General features: G+C 43.0%; 1 protein-coding gene and 1 pseudogene across 1 annotated transcript; both read left to right on the forward strand.

Annotated features, from left to right (window-relative positions):
• The first annotated feature begins 785 nt into the window (after positions 1 to 785).
• LOC136509479 (small RNA degrading nuclease 3-like) lies at positions 786 to 3,219 on the forward strand. Its single transcript, XM_066504265.1, has 7 exons — positions 786 to 1,178; positions 1,258 to 1,437; positions 1,585 to 1,674; positions 1,792 to 1,860; positions 2,223 to 2,363; positions 2,584 to 2,700; positions 2,975 to 3,219. The coding sequence occupies exons 1-7, from the start codon at positions 1,146 to 1,148 to the stop codon at positions 2,978 to 2,980; spliced, it is 636 nt and encodes a 211-aa protein (XP_066360362.1). The 5' UTR covers positions 786 to 1,145; the 3' UTR covers positions 2,981 to 3,219.
• Positions 3,220 to 15,715: 12,496 nt separating this feature from the next.
• Positions 15,716 to 15,815, forward strand: LOC136509720 (small nucleolar RNA R71; annotated as a pseudogene).
• Positions 15,816 to 18,803: the final 2,988 nt, after the last annotated feature.

Raw genomic sequence — 18,803 nt, forward strand, 5'->3', positions numbered from 1 at the left:
AGTCCAAAAATCACGAAACCTTGTCGAGGTGTCATGTTATCGCATGTGTAGGCTGTGGTAAAAAATTGAGAAGGTTTCGAGCAAGTTGTGACGTCGGATGCCTAAAACCCAGACATATCCACATGTAATCACATGCGGAGATGTCTGGGTTTTAGGCATCCGACGTCACAACTTGCTCGAAACCTTCTCAAATTTTTACCACACCCTACACATGCGATAACATGGCACCTCGACAAGTTTCATGATTTTCGGACTTTGTATGGATCTTATATAATTTAAAAACACTTTTTCGACAAGTTCCTCGTCATGTTACGTGAAGAAGATGCCCGAAATTTGATGTGAGTTCGTGGATAGGGACTCAACATACACCAAATACCATGAATATCATTTTTCGAATCACTAAATTGCATTATTCCATCCACCTGCAGTTCAAATTTAAAATATTCGAAAAAAATCAACGAAAAGAAATAAATTAGGGAAAGATATAAAAAAATGTCAAATTTGGCCCAAATTTTAAAATTGAGTTTTAAATAATGTATTATAGCACCACAAAAAAACTGGATTAAAAAAAACAAAAAAACAAAATTCTCTTTGCCGAGGGTCTAGCCTGGCCCTCGGCAAAGGGGTTCTTTGCCGAGAGCCTGGCCAATGGCCCTCAGCAAAGAATATTAAAAAAAAATAAAAAATCTTTGCCGAGGTCCTGGATCTAGGCCCTCGGCAAAGGGCCCAACCCTAAATCGGCCAGCGGCCTGGCCCAAAATCCCCGCCCACATTTCATACGCAGCTGCTGCGCGCCGTCGCCGCTGCTCGCCCCGCCGCCGCCCCGCGCCCCGCCGCCCGACCTCCGCGCCGCCCCGCCGACGCCGCCCCAGCGCCCCAGAGCCGCCCCGGGGGCGCGCCCTGCCTCCCCTCCCCGTCTCGGTCGAGCAAGGGGAGCTCGGCCGCCCCGGCCGGCCCTCCGGCGGCCCCCCGCGCCGGCCTTCTCGCCCCCGCGCGCCGGCCTTCCCGAGCCGCCCGCCACGCGACCACCGCCGCCGCCGACGCCGACGCGAACGCCGACCGCAGGTCCGCAGCAACCACTCGCGGATACTACTGCCTCCGTCCCCCGCTGCACCCGCTGCTTTTCGTCTCCGCGCAGTCGTCCGATGGCCAAGCGGCTCGCCGCCGCCGAGAAAGAGGTAGGGGCATCCCGCCACGCCAGCAGCACCCGAACCGGGCTGGCCTCCTCGTTTCGCTCACCCGTTTGGTCTGCGCCAGGTGCTCGTCGAGGTGGTGAGGTTCACGCAGAAGAACGGCCTGAGAGGCTGTGACGGCGGGTGGAAGGATTTCCTGGCCCGGAACGGCAGGAAGTTTGGCGCGTCGCTGAGCGACCCCAGGAAGCGCACCAGGGATGTGCTGCTCGCTTTCCTACAAACCTTCTCCAAGGATTTGCAGAAGGTTGGCTACTCTTTTGTTTTCTTCTTCACACTTCAGTTCAGCATGCCTGGTTTCACTGGCAGCTGCTGCAGTCTATAAGCGGCTTGGTAGTTGGTACTGGTTAGTACTGGTGTTGATAGTTAAAACGTCGCAACATTTTGGTTCCAGTACTTCGGCAAATTGGTGAAGCGTCATAAGGAAAGAAGTGTCGTTCAGCAGTATATGACTGATTTTCCTGACGAAGTTTCTCCCGAGCAGGTGATATGTATGCTAGATCATGCCATTTGAATTTGTGCATTACATTGAATAGGACTGACGCCTGGGTGTCAAGCATCAGTTGATCAACAATTGTATTGATGTGCATGCTAAATGCAGAAACTTGTTCAACTGACGGCAGAGCACCCGGAGTACAGAAAACACTATTGCTTCCCATCATACCAGGAGGTATGAGCTTTACTGTGCTTCTGTTAATCCACGAATGATGATTAAGCCCTTTTTGGATTGTATAGTTTCCTTGGTGATCTTCCTTTGATATATCCTATTCATGATTTAATGACGAATTCTTAAACAGTGTAGTCCAATAATCTTCATGATTGCTAATACTCTGCCTAGAGTTGCACCTTATATTGTACTCTTCACAAAGGCATGCTTTTTGCTAGTCAAAATTCTAAAACAAATGACTGATTTATACTCTCATCCCCATAATGGATGAACCTTTTGTATCCACATTGTTTGTCTCATAATTGATAAAAAAAAGAAACAAACAATGAGACCGATCCATAACCAGCTATTACTAGTATTTTCAGGGGTGGAAAGTACTGCGGATAGGAGAAGTCTCTAGTTTAATGAGCTCAAGTGCTATGTTGGCAATTGACTGTGAGATGGTCCTTTGCAATGATGGCACAGAGGCTGTGGTCAGAGTGTGCGTGGTAGATGACAAGCTCAAGGTACTAGATTATTTAGTCAGAACAAGTATGTTAAGATTCATGGAACTATCGTGTGCATTAATGGACATTGCTGTAATGTTAGATGAATTCAATAAAGTTTCTGTCAAAACTTACACAATACATATTTCCTTAGCATTTATTGACTATGAATCAGTGAATCATGTCAGGGATTTCCATCTTTGTTCCAAGGTCTCACCATATTCTCTCTTTTCTTCTCCAGGCTAAGTTGGACATACTTGTAAACCCCTTGAAGACTATAACTGACTATAGGACACACATCACTGGTGTATCAAAGAAGGATTTAGAAGGAGTCACATCATCATTAGTTGATGTTCAGGTATATTGTCTTTAACATCTAAGCATTTTCTCTGAATATTATCTCATGGAAGTTATATCCCTTCTTTAAAAATCGCTGAAGAGAATGTTATCCAAAGAAAATATTTTGATTGGCCATAGCTTACATAGAGATTTATGCGGTAAGGTGTGGTTATTTTGTGTCTGATCTATCTGATGTATCAATCGGATCTGTACTTTGTGTTTACTTGAACATGCTTATTTTTTGTTTTTAGTACCATTTAATTCAATTCGTCTCATTCTCTTCTCTTTTGCAGCCTTAAAGATTGATTACTCTCAAGTTTGTGCAAGGTATTCTTATCTGCTTTTGTTTACTGAGGTGCCGATGGTGCCAGTTAAAACGTAGTTCAGGATAGTGATTGCGAACCCACTTTGTCTTCCCTATTTCTCCCCTGAGTTTTGTACGCTTGTACTTGATAGAACTATATGTAGGGTTGTCGTTGTAATATATTGTGATTTGTGGTTCACAATTATGGTTGTGATATATCGTGAGAAAATGGGTTCTGTGTGATATATATATGTGATGGTTGAGATATATATATATATATATATATATATATATATATATATATATATATATATATATATATATATATAACTACTATCCTGTAGCTGGCTACAGAATAACTTATTCTGTAGCCACTTTGAGTTACGATAATTACTATGTTATTTTACGAGATTATAGTAACTCCTTACTAAGTGGTTTAATATAACGTTATGGTAAATATCCCCATGTGTTATAGTAACCCAACTATCGAAAATATGTATTTATATTATGGTAAATTAGTATATAAAATTATAGTAAATGGAGGTGGCTACAGAATAACTTATTTTGTAGCCGGCTACTGAATAGCCTCTCTCTCTCTCTCTATATATATATATATATATATATATATGAAATGCTTGTGTCGATGGAATACAAAAAACAATTTTTTTTTTAAATTTCTGCCTCTTTGCCGAGGGCAATGACCAAGGCCCTCGGCAAAGAAGGGTCCTTTGCCGAGGGCCGTCCCATTGCCCTCGGCAAAGATTCATTGGAAAATTCTGGAACATTTCTTTGCCGAGGGCCATGGTTGGAGGCCCTCGGCAAAGACTTTTTTTAAAAAAAATTAAAATTTCTTTGCCGAGGGCCTGCGGGGAAGCCCTCGGCAAAGATTTTTTTTTAAAAAAAGAATAATTCTTTGCCGAGGGCCGTCCCATTGCCCTCGGCAAAGATTTTTTTGGAAAAATTCTGCAATATTTCTTTGCCGAGGGCCATGGTCCGAGGCCCTCGGCAAAGATTTTTTTTAAAAAAAAAGAATAATTCTTTGCCGAGGGCCCCCGGAGACGGCCCTCGGCAAAGACTCCGTCCCAGGCGCCGGTGCCGTGACGACTGCTTTTCTTTGCCGAGTGCCGCTCCAGCCCTCGGCAAAGGCTTTGCCGAGTGCCCGATAAAGGGCCCTCGGCAAAGACCCTCTTCGCCGACTCAAAATTCCCCGAGAGCTCTTTGCCGAGGGCCGCCCTCGGCAAAGCCTTTGCCGAGGGTTAATAGGCCTTTGCCGAGGGCCTCAGGCCCTCGGCAAAGAGGCCATCTCCAGTAGTGAAGCTTGTGCACAAATATTCAAATTGCCTCTGAGAAAGGGCTTGGGGATTCGGATGACAACTTTTTGAGCAGTCCATCACACCCAGGAGTCTATGCTGGTAACCCCAAGACTCGGCACGGCCTACATTGGCGGACATCAGAACGTGTCCTTAGTTCCTCCGGTTGTTTCTAAGTGCTGATGTGTCGTGTTACGAATTGGAACGGCAAGGCAACAGCACCGTTGCTGTCGCGGTTGCCTCGTCCTTCCTCCACCTCCTCGCCGCTTCTCTGTTCCGCACTGTGGGGTCGCCTCCGCCGCCTCCCAGCGAGAGGAGCCACTCGAACGTGTCCACCAAGTACTTGACGCGGCCCTCTCCAGGCTCCTTCATCACCACGACCCTCATCGCCCGCTTCCGTCGTTCTTGGTCCGCCTCGCTTCTGGGGTAGGAGAGCTTGGCCCGCACCATGTCGTTGTGCTCCTAGGCGGTGCCCGATGACATACAAACAAACGCCATATCAAAAGATCATGTGTAGTAGCAACGACCTCAAGAATCTCTGTAGGAGCATGTGTAGGAACAATCTCAAGAATCTTTGTACGAGCATGTTTATTACCATAATTGTAGAACTTGTATTGTCCTCTCCATATGTACGGATAAGCATGCATATGACCAATGCTTCCTAGCATGTTTGGAAAGCCAGACCTAAATGTGTAGTGCCTTGTTTTGCGGAGTCTTTGTTTTGCCTATCTATAGTAGTGCTGCCGGGTTGTCTTCATAAAAAATACTCGATATGAGGTGCATGGCAACATACTTAAAATAGTATAGTTTGATGAATCTTGTAACTTAAGAAACGACTAAGTGAGTGAGGTTCAGACCTATTTCACCGGAGATAAAAAAATGAATATGTTACTCATTTATATACGAGCAACAATAACAAAAACACGCTCTAGAGTGAGTCACAACATTAGGCCTCTTTGGAAACCCAAACCCATGTGGATGTCCTGGCCTTTCCCCCTGGCAAGAAGCCCAAGCGAAACTCAGCCATGGCCCAGGCTTCCTCTGCATTTGGAAGCCACGCGAAGGTGGAGGACGACCTGAACCCTACCTTTTCCCGGGGGCGGCTGCTGCTCTCGCACGCTCGGGTTCAGGTGGTTTTTCCCAAGCGAGTCAACGAGCGAGACGGAAGCTTTGTGCATCCATTGTCGTCGTCGGCTCCTCGCCTCGCCGCCACTGCCGTCTTCTTCCTCACCTCAAGCTCTTCTCCATCGTCGGTCCGTCCCTCGACTCGCGGCTTTCGGGTCCGCTCACCGCATCGACACATGATCGCCACTGCTGTCGCCACCTCCGCATCAGCTTCAAGATCTAGATCCACTCTAGGTTAGCTCCAAGATCTAGTCCAAGTTCCTCTCCAAAATTTGTTGATTCATACGGTGATGAGACGGGTGCGGGTAAGGGTCATAGAGCGTGTTGTGGGAGATTATGGCAATTGAGACTCAGATCACGATTCTAGCAGCAACAGGTGTGTTTCATAATATAACTAGAGGGCACAATAGGCAAGATAGTTGGCTAGATCACCAACCACAAACATATCGACCCAACCACTTTTGTTGATTTGCCAGAGGGGGTAGCAATTACCCAAATGAGATGGAATCGAATGATAGCAACACACTACGAGATCAAATAGTGCAAGCGATGTGGGTTGCCTATAATAATGAGATGGTAATTTAAAGCATTGTTCATCTTTATCAGCATTTTAACTTATTACATTAATGTCTCATTATTTTCAGCCATGTCAACATGCCAGAGTACAAGGGCTGTATGGAGCTATACATATGAGAAAGGGCTTGTGGACGTAATGAAAGAGCATGTCAATATCCCTATGTACAGGACACAAAATGGTTGGACAACAAAGGGTTGGAGAAAGATCACCAAACAGTTCAATGAAAAGTTTCCTTTAGCTCATTTTACAAAACAACAAATACAATCAAAGGAAAAGGAGTTGAAAGATAACTACAAGATAATATGAGATGCTAGGAAAAATAGTGATAATAAGAAAAGTGAATTTGGATATCCAGCAACAACAGGAGGCTCGTTGGGCAGATTACATGGGATATCCCCAGATCGTCTTCCCAGCACCCTAATGTTGTCAATCAGATATTAGAATTTCCAGAGCATTTTGATTGTGTGTATTACACACATCCTTCATCACTGACACCAATAACTAGAGTCGATAGCACATTTAGGACACCTCATGAAAAGGTTAGTTCTGTAGATCATCCTAATGTTCATGAAAAGGACTTTGGCAGGAATGGCAATCTGCATATGGCATTGCTTCAAGATGTGTCCAGTTTGGCAACATCTACTGGAGTGCCCAGTAGTCTGAGCAAAGGGACTTCTCCCATTTCTCTTATCAAAGTTCATGTTGCACATTTTTATTACATGAATTTTAATTTAGTTTTCATGTGCTAACATAAATATTCTCATGCCAAGGAATTGTATTTGTGTCCTGCAGTGACTAAGGGGTTGTTTGGACAGTGCCTTCCCAGGCGACCGAAATTGAACGCCTGAGATTGCTGCTAACGCTAGGCAACCTTACCTAGGACGGAACCAAAAACCTCCTAAGTTGCTCCGTTTGGATGTATTTTGCAACTTCGATCAGTTTGGGAGCCACTATATACAGTAGAATATTGCAACAACAAGGCCTGAAGAGAAAGCAACGGTCTTAACAGAAATCATACCTTATGTTGCTGAGCTGGAGATTGACGCCTTCGGAAACTATGTAATCCAAAAGGTCCCCCTTGTCAGATTTCAACTCCTTAACATTCGGATGTGTCGGTAAGCTACGGGGACTATATTCTGCAGGTAAGCCACACACTAGTTTACCTTCTTCAAGGTTTTCCTTGTCTATTGTAACATACGCATGCACAAATAAAATACCGCTTGCGCACCATGTTGTGTGTGTCACTCACACACGTGCACACACACACATAGGCAGGCATGTTGTGTGATATACATACATGTACACGAACAAAAATAAAAAAATTTGGTGCACGCGCACACGCATACATGTTGTGTGAGCTGGTGACTGATGCTTTCGGAAACTATGTGATCCAAAAGGTTCCCTCTGTCAGATTTCAACTCCTTAACATTCTAATGTGTCGGCAACACTAGGCTAACCTCAAACACTACCGGAGACCGGCTCTTTGCCGATTGCCAAGTGGATTGCCGAGTGTTTTTTTTCGGACACTCGGCAAAGAGCTTCTTTGCCGAGTGCGGAAAAAAAATACTCGGCAAAAAAAAAAAAAAACACTCGGCAAAGAAGCTCTTTGCCGAGTGTTTTTTTTGACACTAGGCAAAGAAAATTTCAAAGCATATTTTGAAGCAGTAAATTAAATCAAATGAAAAAGTTTTCAACTACAAAATTGTATAACTCATCAAGATGTACAATGTTTGTTTTGGTCTTTTCTTCATATGACAAAGTGAAAGTAAATTTGTTCACAAATCTAACATATCTCGCTTGTAGTTTATGAAACTACAAGAGAGATATATAAGATTTGTGAACAATGTTAGAACGACCATGTCGGATGAACAGATGACCAAACAACCAAAATAAACTTTATAGATCTCGAAAAGTTATGAAACTTTGTAATTGACAACTTTTTTATTTGAAATCTTGTCATGCAAAACTGTGTTTGAATTTCAAAAATTTAAAATTTGAACTTTTCAAACGACCTCAGATGGAAAAACAACCAAAATAAACTCTGTAAATCTTGAAAAGTTATGAAACATTGTAGTTGGCAACTTTTTGATTTGAAATCATCTTGTCTTGCAAAACTGCGTTTGAATTTCAAAATTTTGAGATTCAAATTTTGTAAACGACCTTGGATGGAAAAAGTTCCTAAACTAAAAGTGTAGATCTCGAAAAGTTATGAAACTTTGTAGTTTACAATTTTTTTATTTGAATTCGTTTAGGGCCTCAAACAAGCAATTTACACTCGGTTTAGTATAATATGTGTGGAACCAAAACGGAATCTAGACATAGGTGGCAGTGTGGTGCAGTGGTTAGAGGAGGGGACGCGCGAGGGAGAGGTTGCCGATTTGAATCCCGCCGGCCTCGTAGCCGCGAATTTTACACGAAAAAATGCCGGAGATGGGCGGGTGCTGGCTGGTGGGGGCCTCCACCGATTAAAAAAATTGCTATTTTTTCGGGTTTTTTTTCGGTTCCAACTTTGCCGAGTGCCCGACAAAAGACACTCGGCAAAGACGCCTTTGCCGGCCCATTTTTTGCCGAGTGGCCTTCACCGAGTGCAGCACTCAGCAAAGCCTTTGCCGAGTGTAAATTGGGCTTTGCCGAGTGACTGAGTCCGGTAGTGAAACATGTATTATGTAATTTTTATTTGTTTCAGGTTATGGAGTACGGAGCATCCGATCACACAAGAATAATCATTGAATTCCTTATCGGAAATGTGTTTACCCTAAGCTATCACATATTTTTTTTTGAAATGAACTGGCAGGGTTTAGAGCGTGTTTCATTTGTGTCACTGCATGGCGATTTTCTTTTAGCTTCTTACCTAGCAGACTGATTCATGATCCTAAGATTTTGGTACGCCACCGCCACTACGTTGGCAGCTGCTTCTACTGGGTGCATCGTCGTGTGTTAAACCATATGGTTGTCCTTGACCCGCTTGAGATGAAATTCTCCATCACCTCTACCTCCCTTTTGGTATTCATATGGAATGGCGTCCCAAAGTGCTGGCCGTTGTTGATGCAGGAGTGAACAGGATTGGCTTGGCAGTTCTTGGTCCTGCACGAAATTTAGATCCCTATTCTAAGACTTGGCAAAACAAATGGTGGTAGCGCAGAGGAGTGGTAACATGACAAGCACCACCAATTGCCTGAGGGCTACACACGCCACTACTAGTGGTGCAGGCGAGGGCTACTTGCTATTTGTAGGGCACTGCAACACAGAAACAGTACAGTGTTTCATACTGGACCTCAAAACATTTCAGGTTGAGAGATTTTGCAAGTCAATGGATGTGGTTTATCACGATCTCCCATATGAAAGATTCCGACCATCATTATTGTCACCGCCAAGTAAATGAAATGGTAAGAACTTTCCTTCCTTTGCATGTCCCACTCATTGGGAATTAGATTGTTTTGTTGGTTGTTGGTATTTCTTAGCACAATCACCAAGTATGGAGATGGAATCCAGTCCTGGCAATGGCACTAGAAATGTCTGTTGGTATTTCTTAGCACCGTCACTAAGATTTGGATAAATCTTAGCAACGCCGCCAAGCAACACCACCACGATAGTTCTTAACGATTACAGAAATAATATCTGCAAGCGCACGGATCTATCGTTGTAGCATTTCACCCAGAAGTATTCAGGACATCGTTATTTATATTTTTCCAAAGGAATGCATGGTGTAAAGATTCTAGCATAGACATGAACAAGATTACATGCTTCCATAGTGAACCAAAGTTTATAACAGGGGTAAAAACGATATTTTCATGATAGTGGACACACACTTGGGCTAACCTCAAGGATAAAAGAGAAACAAAGAATAAAAGAATATTACTAAGTGGAGCAGGCTTGTTCTAATATAGTCATGCAAAGAACAGCTGATGATCATATAAATTACATGGTTAGAGCTAGACCTAAGTGTAAGATGGATGGGAAGATCTCCGAGCACTAGTCTGCCAACAAGCGCGAGAGGCCTTAAGACTCCTACAAAATACCCGAACGGAGAGGATTACAAGGGACGGACAGGGCTATCACCACCTGCCGCCTACCCCTCAACCGTGGAGTATAGTCATATTCGAAGGTCCCCGTGCACCCGGGCACCACGCCCGTGTACAAAGAAACTACCCATATCCCCTGGGACTCTGACCCTATGGATCGACAAGCATAGGACATGGGAAAACCCGAAGGAACAACGAACTGCCACCTCAACTTAGCTCTACTTCTAATCATATAAGTTACATGAATGATTAAGCATAAAGTTCTACATGTTAAGCTCATAACATAGAAACTATATGCTAGTTCATATGTTAAGATTATAACATGAAAACTATATTCTAGTTCATAAGCACAACTATATTGAAGATATGAGAGCAAGACTTTGGAAGAACTCTTCATTGTATTCATACCAAGATTTCTCTCTTCCAAGGAGCCAAGCCCTCCTTGATAGCTCTTGCCTTGCTCACAAATGCTACTAAAAAGTGTAAAAGTACAAGAGGTGGTAGTGAGGTGTGTTGCTAAAAATGAGGTATGTGTGTTGAAGGAGAGCTCCACCCATCTACTTATACTAGTGTGTGGTCGGTTTAGTGCAGGTAAATTTGGAAACCGCCCTTAACCGCCTATGCATGCCGCCATGCAACCGCCAGAGGAGAGTGGGGCCAATCCGCGCTGGGGACGGGCGGCCGCACCCTTGGCTGGCCCACTCGCCACCGCCTTACTCTGGTAGGTTCCTGGCTGGGCCTGCATAGCTCCCATGTCGGTGCTCGGCCTAGATTTGGTGGTTGGATGGGCCTTTGCTTGATTTCTTTGCGCAAGATTTGCTTTACGCTTTCCGAGTAGCGCCTTTTGTCCTGTTTTCCACTTGTATTCAAACATGTCCTACAAAACATGATTCTTCCAATACAAGTGGAACTATGTTAATAGTAAATGCATATGTGTTGAAAGTTTGTTTATTTCTCTTGTTTTGGATCTCAATTAGCGGTGGATGTGATCATTAAGACCACCAACAAATCCCCCAAGCTTAACCCTTACTCGTCCCGAGCAAATAGCTAAGTACTTGGTTGTTGATCAGGAGCTGCTACTATGCCGAATATATTTCATAAGTACCATGCCTATAACAAAGTATTCTTCCGCAATTTAAATGAGTTGGCATTTTTATCCACCCTTTGCCTTGATCCCTGTGGGGCGTATAGCTTTTCCAAGTTCTTAGGCGGTTACAAGATAGAACGATCATAATAGAATCACCAATCTTTTATTCTTTGATCAACTGTCTATCTAGAGGTTTTATGAGTTTTGCAAAATAAAAGTAAGTTCCTCAAATGGTTCCCTTGATCTGTCAATGTGTATGAAAACCTCACCAAGCCCGTGTTCAGTTCCAAAAATAGTTCCAAGAAAGTGCTACAATACCCATCAGATCGAATCTTGCGATACGTGCATGGAGCAGTAAATGTAGACAAAAAAAAAACTAATTGCACAGTTTGGTTGGAAATCGCGAGACGAACGTTTTGAGCCTAACTAGTTCATGATTGAACACTATTTGCCAAATAAAAACGAAAGTGCTACAGTACCCAAATTCTAACTTTCCCTCCAACTAAACACAGGCCAAGGCATTTGATGTTTTGCCTTCTTTTCATCATACCTCTAAAGGCTTTTTGTAGAGTTTTGGGTAAGTATGAAATCGAGGCATACTTGCATCATATATTTTGCTAAGTCAAAAACTGGACCTCAAGGAGATGCAAGTAATACACTTTGATCAAGACGTGCAAGTATGTGGAACTTTTATAATGTTCCTAATTCTAAAATATTTTTGTGCTCCTTTGGTCATGAATCTCTCTCTTTTGAAGAAATCCCTTTTTATTTGAAAGTATGGGCTATCATTATTTCTTTCTTTTTTCTTTTCTTTTCTTCATGCACTTTGGCATATATTTTTTTTTCTCTCATGCTTTTTAGAATGGATATTTATCCTCTTTTGTTTTTAGCATAGCTCATACTTTTCTTTTTGGCAAATGAAACTTTAGAAAGAGATGAGGCTCATGATACATGGATGGAACAATTATTTTGTGGACGGAAAGACAAGTTTTTGCGTAACTCTCAGTCTAAGAGTTAGCGTTTTATTTTGTGGGTGTACGTGAATCTTGATCATAGGTGCATGACGAGAATCTCAATAAGGGTCACAAACAATTTGACAAAGCTCAATGCAATAACAAGTAGCATATGACTAAGGTTTTTGCATGTGTATCATGTCATATAGCCTTGGTAGGTATTCATAATCATTGAAGAACTTTGAATTTTAGCATTTTTGAAATTAAAAACTCCGGATATCTAGTCTCTCTTAGAACAAAGTCATAGTAAATTCTATTTGTACCATATCATAACTCGCAACAACTTAGAAAAGTAGCATGCGTTTGCAACCCAAAGTTTTCAAGCTTTTAGGATGAGACATTTTTAGCCAACAAACTTAAATCTTAGGGAATACTAAGTTACAGCCTAGGTACAAATGAATTATAGACAGAGCAACTATTCATCATTTCAACTTAGGAGAACCTAAACATTCTCAAAACACATATAGAGAGTGGAATTCATATTTTTGTTGTTTTTATCATATTTTATTTTTTGGTATTTTTAATTTATTTGATTTTTTAAATGCTAATAATTAAATAAATGCAGAAAAATAAATGAAAAAAATTTAAAAATACGAAAAAACAAGGTACCTCTATGGGGTTCCTCCCCAAGCTAGCTCGAGGCCTATGGTCCGATATTGTATCCCATGGACCACCAGTAGGCCACCTGTGCGTCGTGCTGTTGCTTCAGCATCGCATTAATGTGCGTGAACTGTTGCTGCTGCTAAAGCTGCCACTGAGCCAAATCCTGCACATGAGTGTTAAGCGTGTTTTGAATCTCACCTGTGCAGATCTCCAATCCTTCCAGGCGAGTGTTGATGCCGTCCAATTCCTAACAGTCTAAAGTAGATTGTCGTGGATGGACAGGTGGTGGTAGCCCCTCGGAGTCGGACGAGTGTCTCGTCCATGCCGCGGCGTCGGCTTCTCGCCATCCCGACCCTCTAGCCTTGTGTTGTTGCGGGGTGTGATCCTAGCCTGGCTAGTACCTAGGTCTGAATCCAGGCACCTGCATTGTTGGGAACCACTCCGTAAGGTATGCCTAAGGCACAAGTGGTGTCGGTGTTGGCGGTGGCTGCTGAGAGCTGCCTGCTTCGTTCCTAGTCCTGCTTCTTGTTGCCCTGCTAGAAACAGAACTCTTGTGTACTTCCTCTTATTCGACAAGAGCGAAGGTTAGTGACGGGGACTTATACAAAGAGAGTTCCGGGTTAGGAAGCGGAATCTCATTTGTATACCCCGGGAAGAAATACACAAGGTCTCTTGCAGCATTATTTTTCAAATGATGCCCTTGCATCAAGTAGTGCTCATTAATACTAATGCGTGGAGTAGACATGTATGTCACATCTTGTCCGTCCAACGCACCAATACTAGTAGGAATATGTGTCACAAGGGATGTACAAGAAATAGATGTGGAGGCCTTGAATGTTTCTAACCAATGTTTAAACATTTCTTTCAAAGGAGCAACTTTAATCTTTTTGACCATGGCATAGAGCAATTGCATTTCAGCATGATGAACATAGCGTATATCTTGTCTAGCAAACAAAGTCATGGCAATCCAGCGATGCATGAACCTCAAAGTTGGATGATGAATATTCATATTTTGAGGCTGAAACTTGCCAATCACATTTTGACTAGAAATTATTCTCCAAAATTCATGACGATTAAAACCTTTGAGAGCATGATCTAAGTCAATTGAACATTTCTTGCTAAAGCCTAAGTGAGAACTAAGATCTCTCCACGTAAGATAATATGGTTGTTCAAAAAGATGGAAAATAATCCCATTCTCAACTTCTTACAAAGAGCATAAAAATTGGATAGTCAGGAGGCAAGAACCTTGCTCCTCAACGGGAACAACGTTCTCCCATCCAACGGCTTTCTAGATGGTGGCGAATTCGATGTCCATACCTATCTTCTCGAGGAGGTTGGGGTTGTATGCCAGCGTGTGGACAAACTCGCGGTTCTTGATGAGGTTGTATGCTTGCATCTCCCGTTCTCCCTCCAAATCAAGGTGGGGATTGTCATCACCTCCTCCATCGGTTGCTCTTGCTCTTCTTCTTCCGTTGGCACCATTTCTTCATCTTCATGCATCGAGCACTCCTCGGGCTCGGTGTAGCGTGCACTTGAGCTTCCACATGGGAGCGCCTTGAGCTCGCCCCCGTGACCTTCTTGAGCGCGCCGGCGAGCTTCTTTCCGAACCTGTCCATGGCAAAGACAGCACAACAAGCTCAAAAATGGGGTTACGTTAGCGAAAATAAATCGAGTGACTGGTGAGCTTGGCTTGGTGGAGCTGAGCTAGGAAATTTTCTACGAAGTTTTCTTGCTCTCAAAGATTGTGGAAAATATTTTTGCAAGTGGTGAAGGAAAGAGAGTGACAAGGAGTGAAAAAATGAGAGTGGAGTGTGAGTGAGGGCTCACACCCGAGCTCTCGGTTTTATAGAGCAGAGCACATGCCGAGAGGGGGAGGGAGCAATGGCTCCTAGCCATTAGGGAAGTGGCAAGGCCAGCAGCGTCGGGCAGGGTGTGGCCGCACCAGAGGTGGGCCCGCTCGGTCCCCCTTTTGGCTGGTTGCTCCCAACGACTAAGTGGGAGTTAATCGTTGGGGTTTTGCAATTTTCCGAACTCCCCTCTTCTCATAAATGATTTTCCACAAAACTTTTATTATATTTTGAATTTTCATGAATATTTTAAAAATGAGAAATGACAAAAGAAAAAAAATCTAAACTATCAGAAAATGATTTTTATTTTATTTTTTTAAAAAGTTTATTTTGAAGTAAAATCTTAAATTTTGAATTTTGAATTTTGAATTTTTGAATATTTTTCCAAAGATAACTACCGATTTACCTTCGGCAAGGGCTCGACATTTATAGTCCGTCGAGCAAGATCTCTCCTCCTTCATTGGTCTGCAGCTGCATGAACAAACTCGGGGGAATTCTCGGGTTGCCTCGGGATTTTCCCCGTGTTGTTGACAGGAATAGCAGCAGCTATTTGTGCTATTTGAGTTTCAATCATTTTATTAAAACTTAATTGATTTTTAATGGAGGAGGGTAAACATTAACTTTTTGGTGATATTTTAATTTATTTTAGATTGACCTAGAACTAGGTCCTTCAAGGAGGGTTGTTTCAAATTGAAGTTTGAATTGTAATTATAGTTACCTCCTTGGAAGAGTGACTGATTATTGTTACCTTATCGAAACCCGTTGTTTATGTATGTGGCATCTTCACGGCTCTCGGGGTAGTCGTTCCCCGAGTGTCCGACCTCTCCACAGACCTCACATGTCATATGTGAGTCCATGGCCTGGATAGTGGCCTTCATTGCTTCTTTATTAGCGGCACGCTCGTCCAGTCTTTTCAGCAATAGATCCATTTTTGTGGCAAGCATATCCGCCTCCTTCACGGTATGCATGCCTTTTTGTTATTTTCTTTCTTCCCCCCAGATTTGATTTGCCACCATTTTATCGATGAGAGCCGTAACTCCATCGATGGTGAGGGAAAGAAATGTGCCTCCAGCAACGGCATCGATGTGCCCCTTCGACATGGGCGTCAGACCCTCGTAGAAGTTTTGGAGCCTGAGCCAATTCTCTATCCCGTGGTGCGGGCATGCTTGGATGTAATCCTGCAGCCTCTCCCACGCCTAGATTCCATGGAATTCTGCTAGAAACTCAAAATTTTACCCCTCAGGGCATTGGTTTTGCCCATGGGGAAGAATTTCACAAGGAACACCATGGAACATTTGTCCCACGTGTTGACTGCTTCCTTTTGCCTTGTAAAACCACTACTTCGCCTACCCCACGAGGGAGAAGGGAAACTGATGGAGCATGATGCTTGCTGGTGCGACGTCTATTATGACAATGGTGTCACACAGTTCAAGGAAGAGTTGAAGGTACGTGCTTGCATCCTCACTAGGCAAACCATAGAACTGGTTTTCCTGCACCATAGTTATAAGGCCAGTCTGGAGCTCAAAGTTTCCGGTGCCCGTGTTGATAGTGGGCCCAACGAGCACATTGACAACAGCGGGGGTGGAGTAGTCGTGGAGTGACTTGGCCATAAGTGAAGTAGCGGACGGTGCGGGGGTGACTGGTTCACTTGCTGGCGGAGTAGCAAAAGAAGAAGCGATACGAGACCGGCTCTTCCTTAGGAGTGCCTCCGGATTATCGGTGTAATTTTTCAGCAGGTTGTAACCGGTCATACACTATCCTGTTTTCATCCACAACAGGAGAAAAACAAGCAGAGTTAGCTTGTATAAACTATGGCAACCATTCATGCATGTGATCATGATCATGTCCTACTAGATTCTTTTATCCTATGCCTTGCCCAGCAACGGTGCCAGAAATGCTTGTTGGCATTTCTTAGCGCAATCACCAAGTATGGAGATGGAATCCATCCCCAGCAACGGCGCCAAAAATGCTTATTGGCATTTCTTAGCGCACTCACCAAGTATGGAGATGGAATCCAGTCCTGGCAACGACACTAGAAATGCCTGTTGGTATTTCTTAGCACCGTCGCTAAGATTTGGATAAATCTTAGCAACGCCGCCAAGCAACACCAACACGAAGTTCTTAACGATTATAGAAACAATATCCGCAAGCGCATGGATCTATCGTTGTAGCATTTCACCCGAAAGAATTCAGGGTATCATTATTTATATTTTCCCAAAGAAAGGCATGGTCTAAAGATTCTAGCATAGACATGAACAAGATTATATGCTTGCATAGTGAACCAAAGTTTATAACAGGGGTAAAAACGATATTTTTAGGATAGTGTACACACACTTGGGCCAACCTCAAGGATAAAAGAGAAACAAAGAATAAAAGAATATTACTAAGTGGAGCAGGCTTGTTCTAATATAGTCGTGCAAAGAACAACTGATGATCATATAAATTACATGATTAGAGCTAGACCTAAGTGTAAGATGGACGGGAAGATCTCCGAGCACTGGTCTGCCAGCAAGCGCGAGAGGCTTTAAGACTCCTACACAATACCCAAACGGAGGGGATTACAAGGGATGGACAGGGCTATCACCACCTGCCGCCTACCCCTCAACCGTGGAGTACAGTCATATTCGAAGGTCCCCGTGCACCCGGGCACCACGCCCGTGTACAAAGAAACTACCCATATCCCTCCAAGACTCCGATCCTACGGATCGACAAGCATAGGACATGGGCAAACCCGAAGGAACGATGAACCACCACCTTAACTTAGCTCTACTTCTAATCATATAAGTTATATGAATGATTAAGCATAAAGTTCTACATGTTAAGCTGATAACATAGAAACTATATGCTAGTTCATATGTCGAGATTATAACATGAAAACTATATTCTAGTTCATAAGCACAACTATATTGAAGATATGAGAGAAAGACTTTGGAAGAACTCTTCATTGTATTCATACCAAGATTTCTCTCTTCCAAGGAGCCAAGCCCTCCTTGATAGCTCTTGCCTTTCTCACAAATACTACTAAAAAGTGTAAAAGTACAAGAGGTGGTAGTGAGGTGTGTAGCTCAAAATGAGGTGTGTGTGTTGAAGGAGAGCTCCACCCATCTACTTATACTAGTGTGTGGTCGGTTTGGTGCAGGTAAATTGGGAAACCACCCTTAACCGCCTATGCATGCCGTCATGCAATTGCTAGAGGAGAGTGGGGCTAAGCCATGCTGGGGACGGTGCGGCCAAACCCTAGGCTGGCCTGCTCACCACCGGCTTGCTCTGGTGGGTTCCAAGCTGGACCTGCATGGCTCCCACGTCAGTGCTCGGCCTAGATTTGGTGGTTGGATGGGCCTTTGCTAGATTCCTTTGCGCAAGATTTGCTTTACGCTTTCCGAGTTGCGCCTTTTGTCCTGTTTTCCACTTGTATTAAATATATGTCCTGCAAAACATGATTCTTACAATACAAGTGGAACTATGTCAATAGTAAATGCATATGTGTTAAAAGTTTGTTTATTTCTCCTGTTTTGGATCTCAATTGGCGATCGGATGTGATCGTTAAGGACCGCCAACATTGGTTTGACCCTTCATGCATCCTACTTGCTCACATACTGGACTTACATACTTTTGGTGCATCCAAATTTATCTCATGCCCACCATTATTATCAAACATGTATGCATGGGCCACCATATATGGATAGTTTACTGCAATATAAAAGAAGTTATGTTCACTAATATGGTGTCTATCCATATATAATAGTGCATGTTTTTTGGGGGCCTAGTTCCTTTAGAAGATTACTTTATTCTGAACTCACATTAACATTTACGTGTATCTTCAAAATATTGTTGAAAGCTAAAAAATGTTTGATAAATACATATGTCCTTTACAATACAACTCTTTGTATCATTTTTGTGTAATCTACAAAGTGCGTAGCTAGCATTTGTTTGAGTCCTAGAGAAAACAAAATTTTCTCATCTTTGTAGGAATCATTTGTTTTTTATCAGCAAATCAAAGTATGTGTTCACAAAACACAAGTTTTACTTCTCCATGTCCAAATAAATTTGTTTGATAGGTAGGGTCACGTGGTTATTTCTCCTAGCTAGGACCATATGGACACACTTCAATACGGTCCACTTTGATATGGTCCATCTTGATGATTCTTATGTTGTAATCTTTGGTTTTCAGCACTCCCTTATTAAGGTGATAGGGGCAACATCGGCTGGCTGGTGTTTGATGGCTAAAGAATAT

This window comes from Miscanthus floridulus, chromosome 15, assembly GCF_019320115.1.
Source record: "Miscanthus floridulus cultivar M001 chromosome 15, ASM1932011v1, whole genome shotgun sequence".
NCBI classification, from domain to species: Eukaryota; Viridiplantae; Streptophyta; class Magnoliopsida; order Poales; family Poaceae; genus Miscanthus; species Miscanthus floridulus.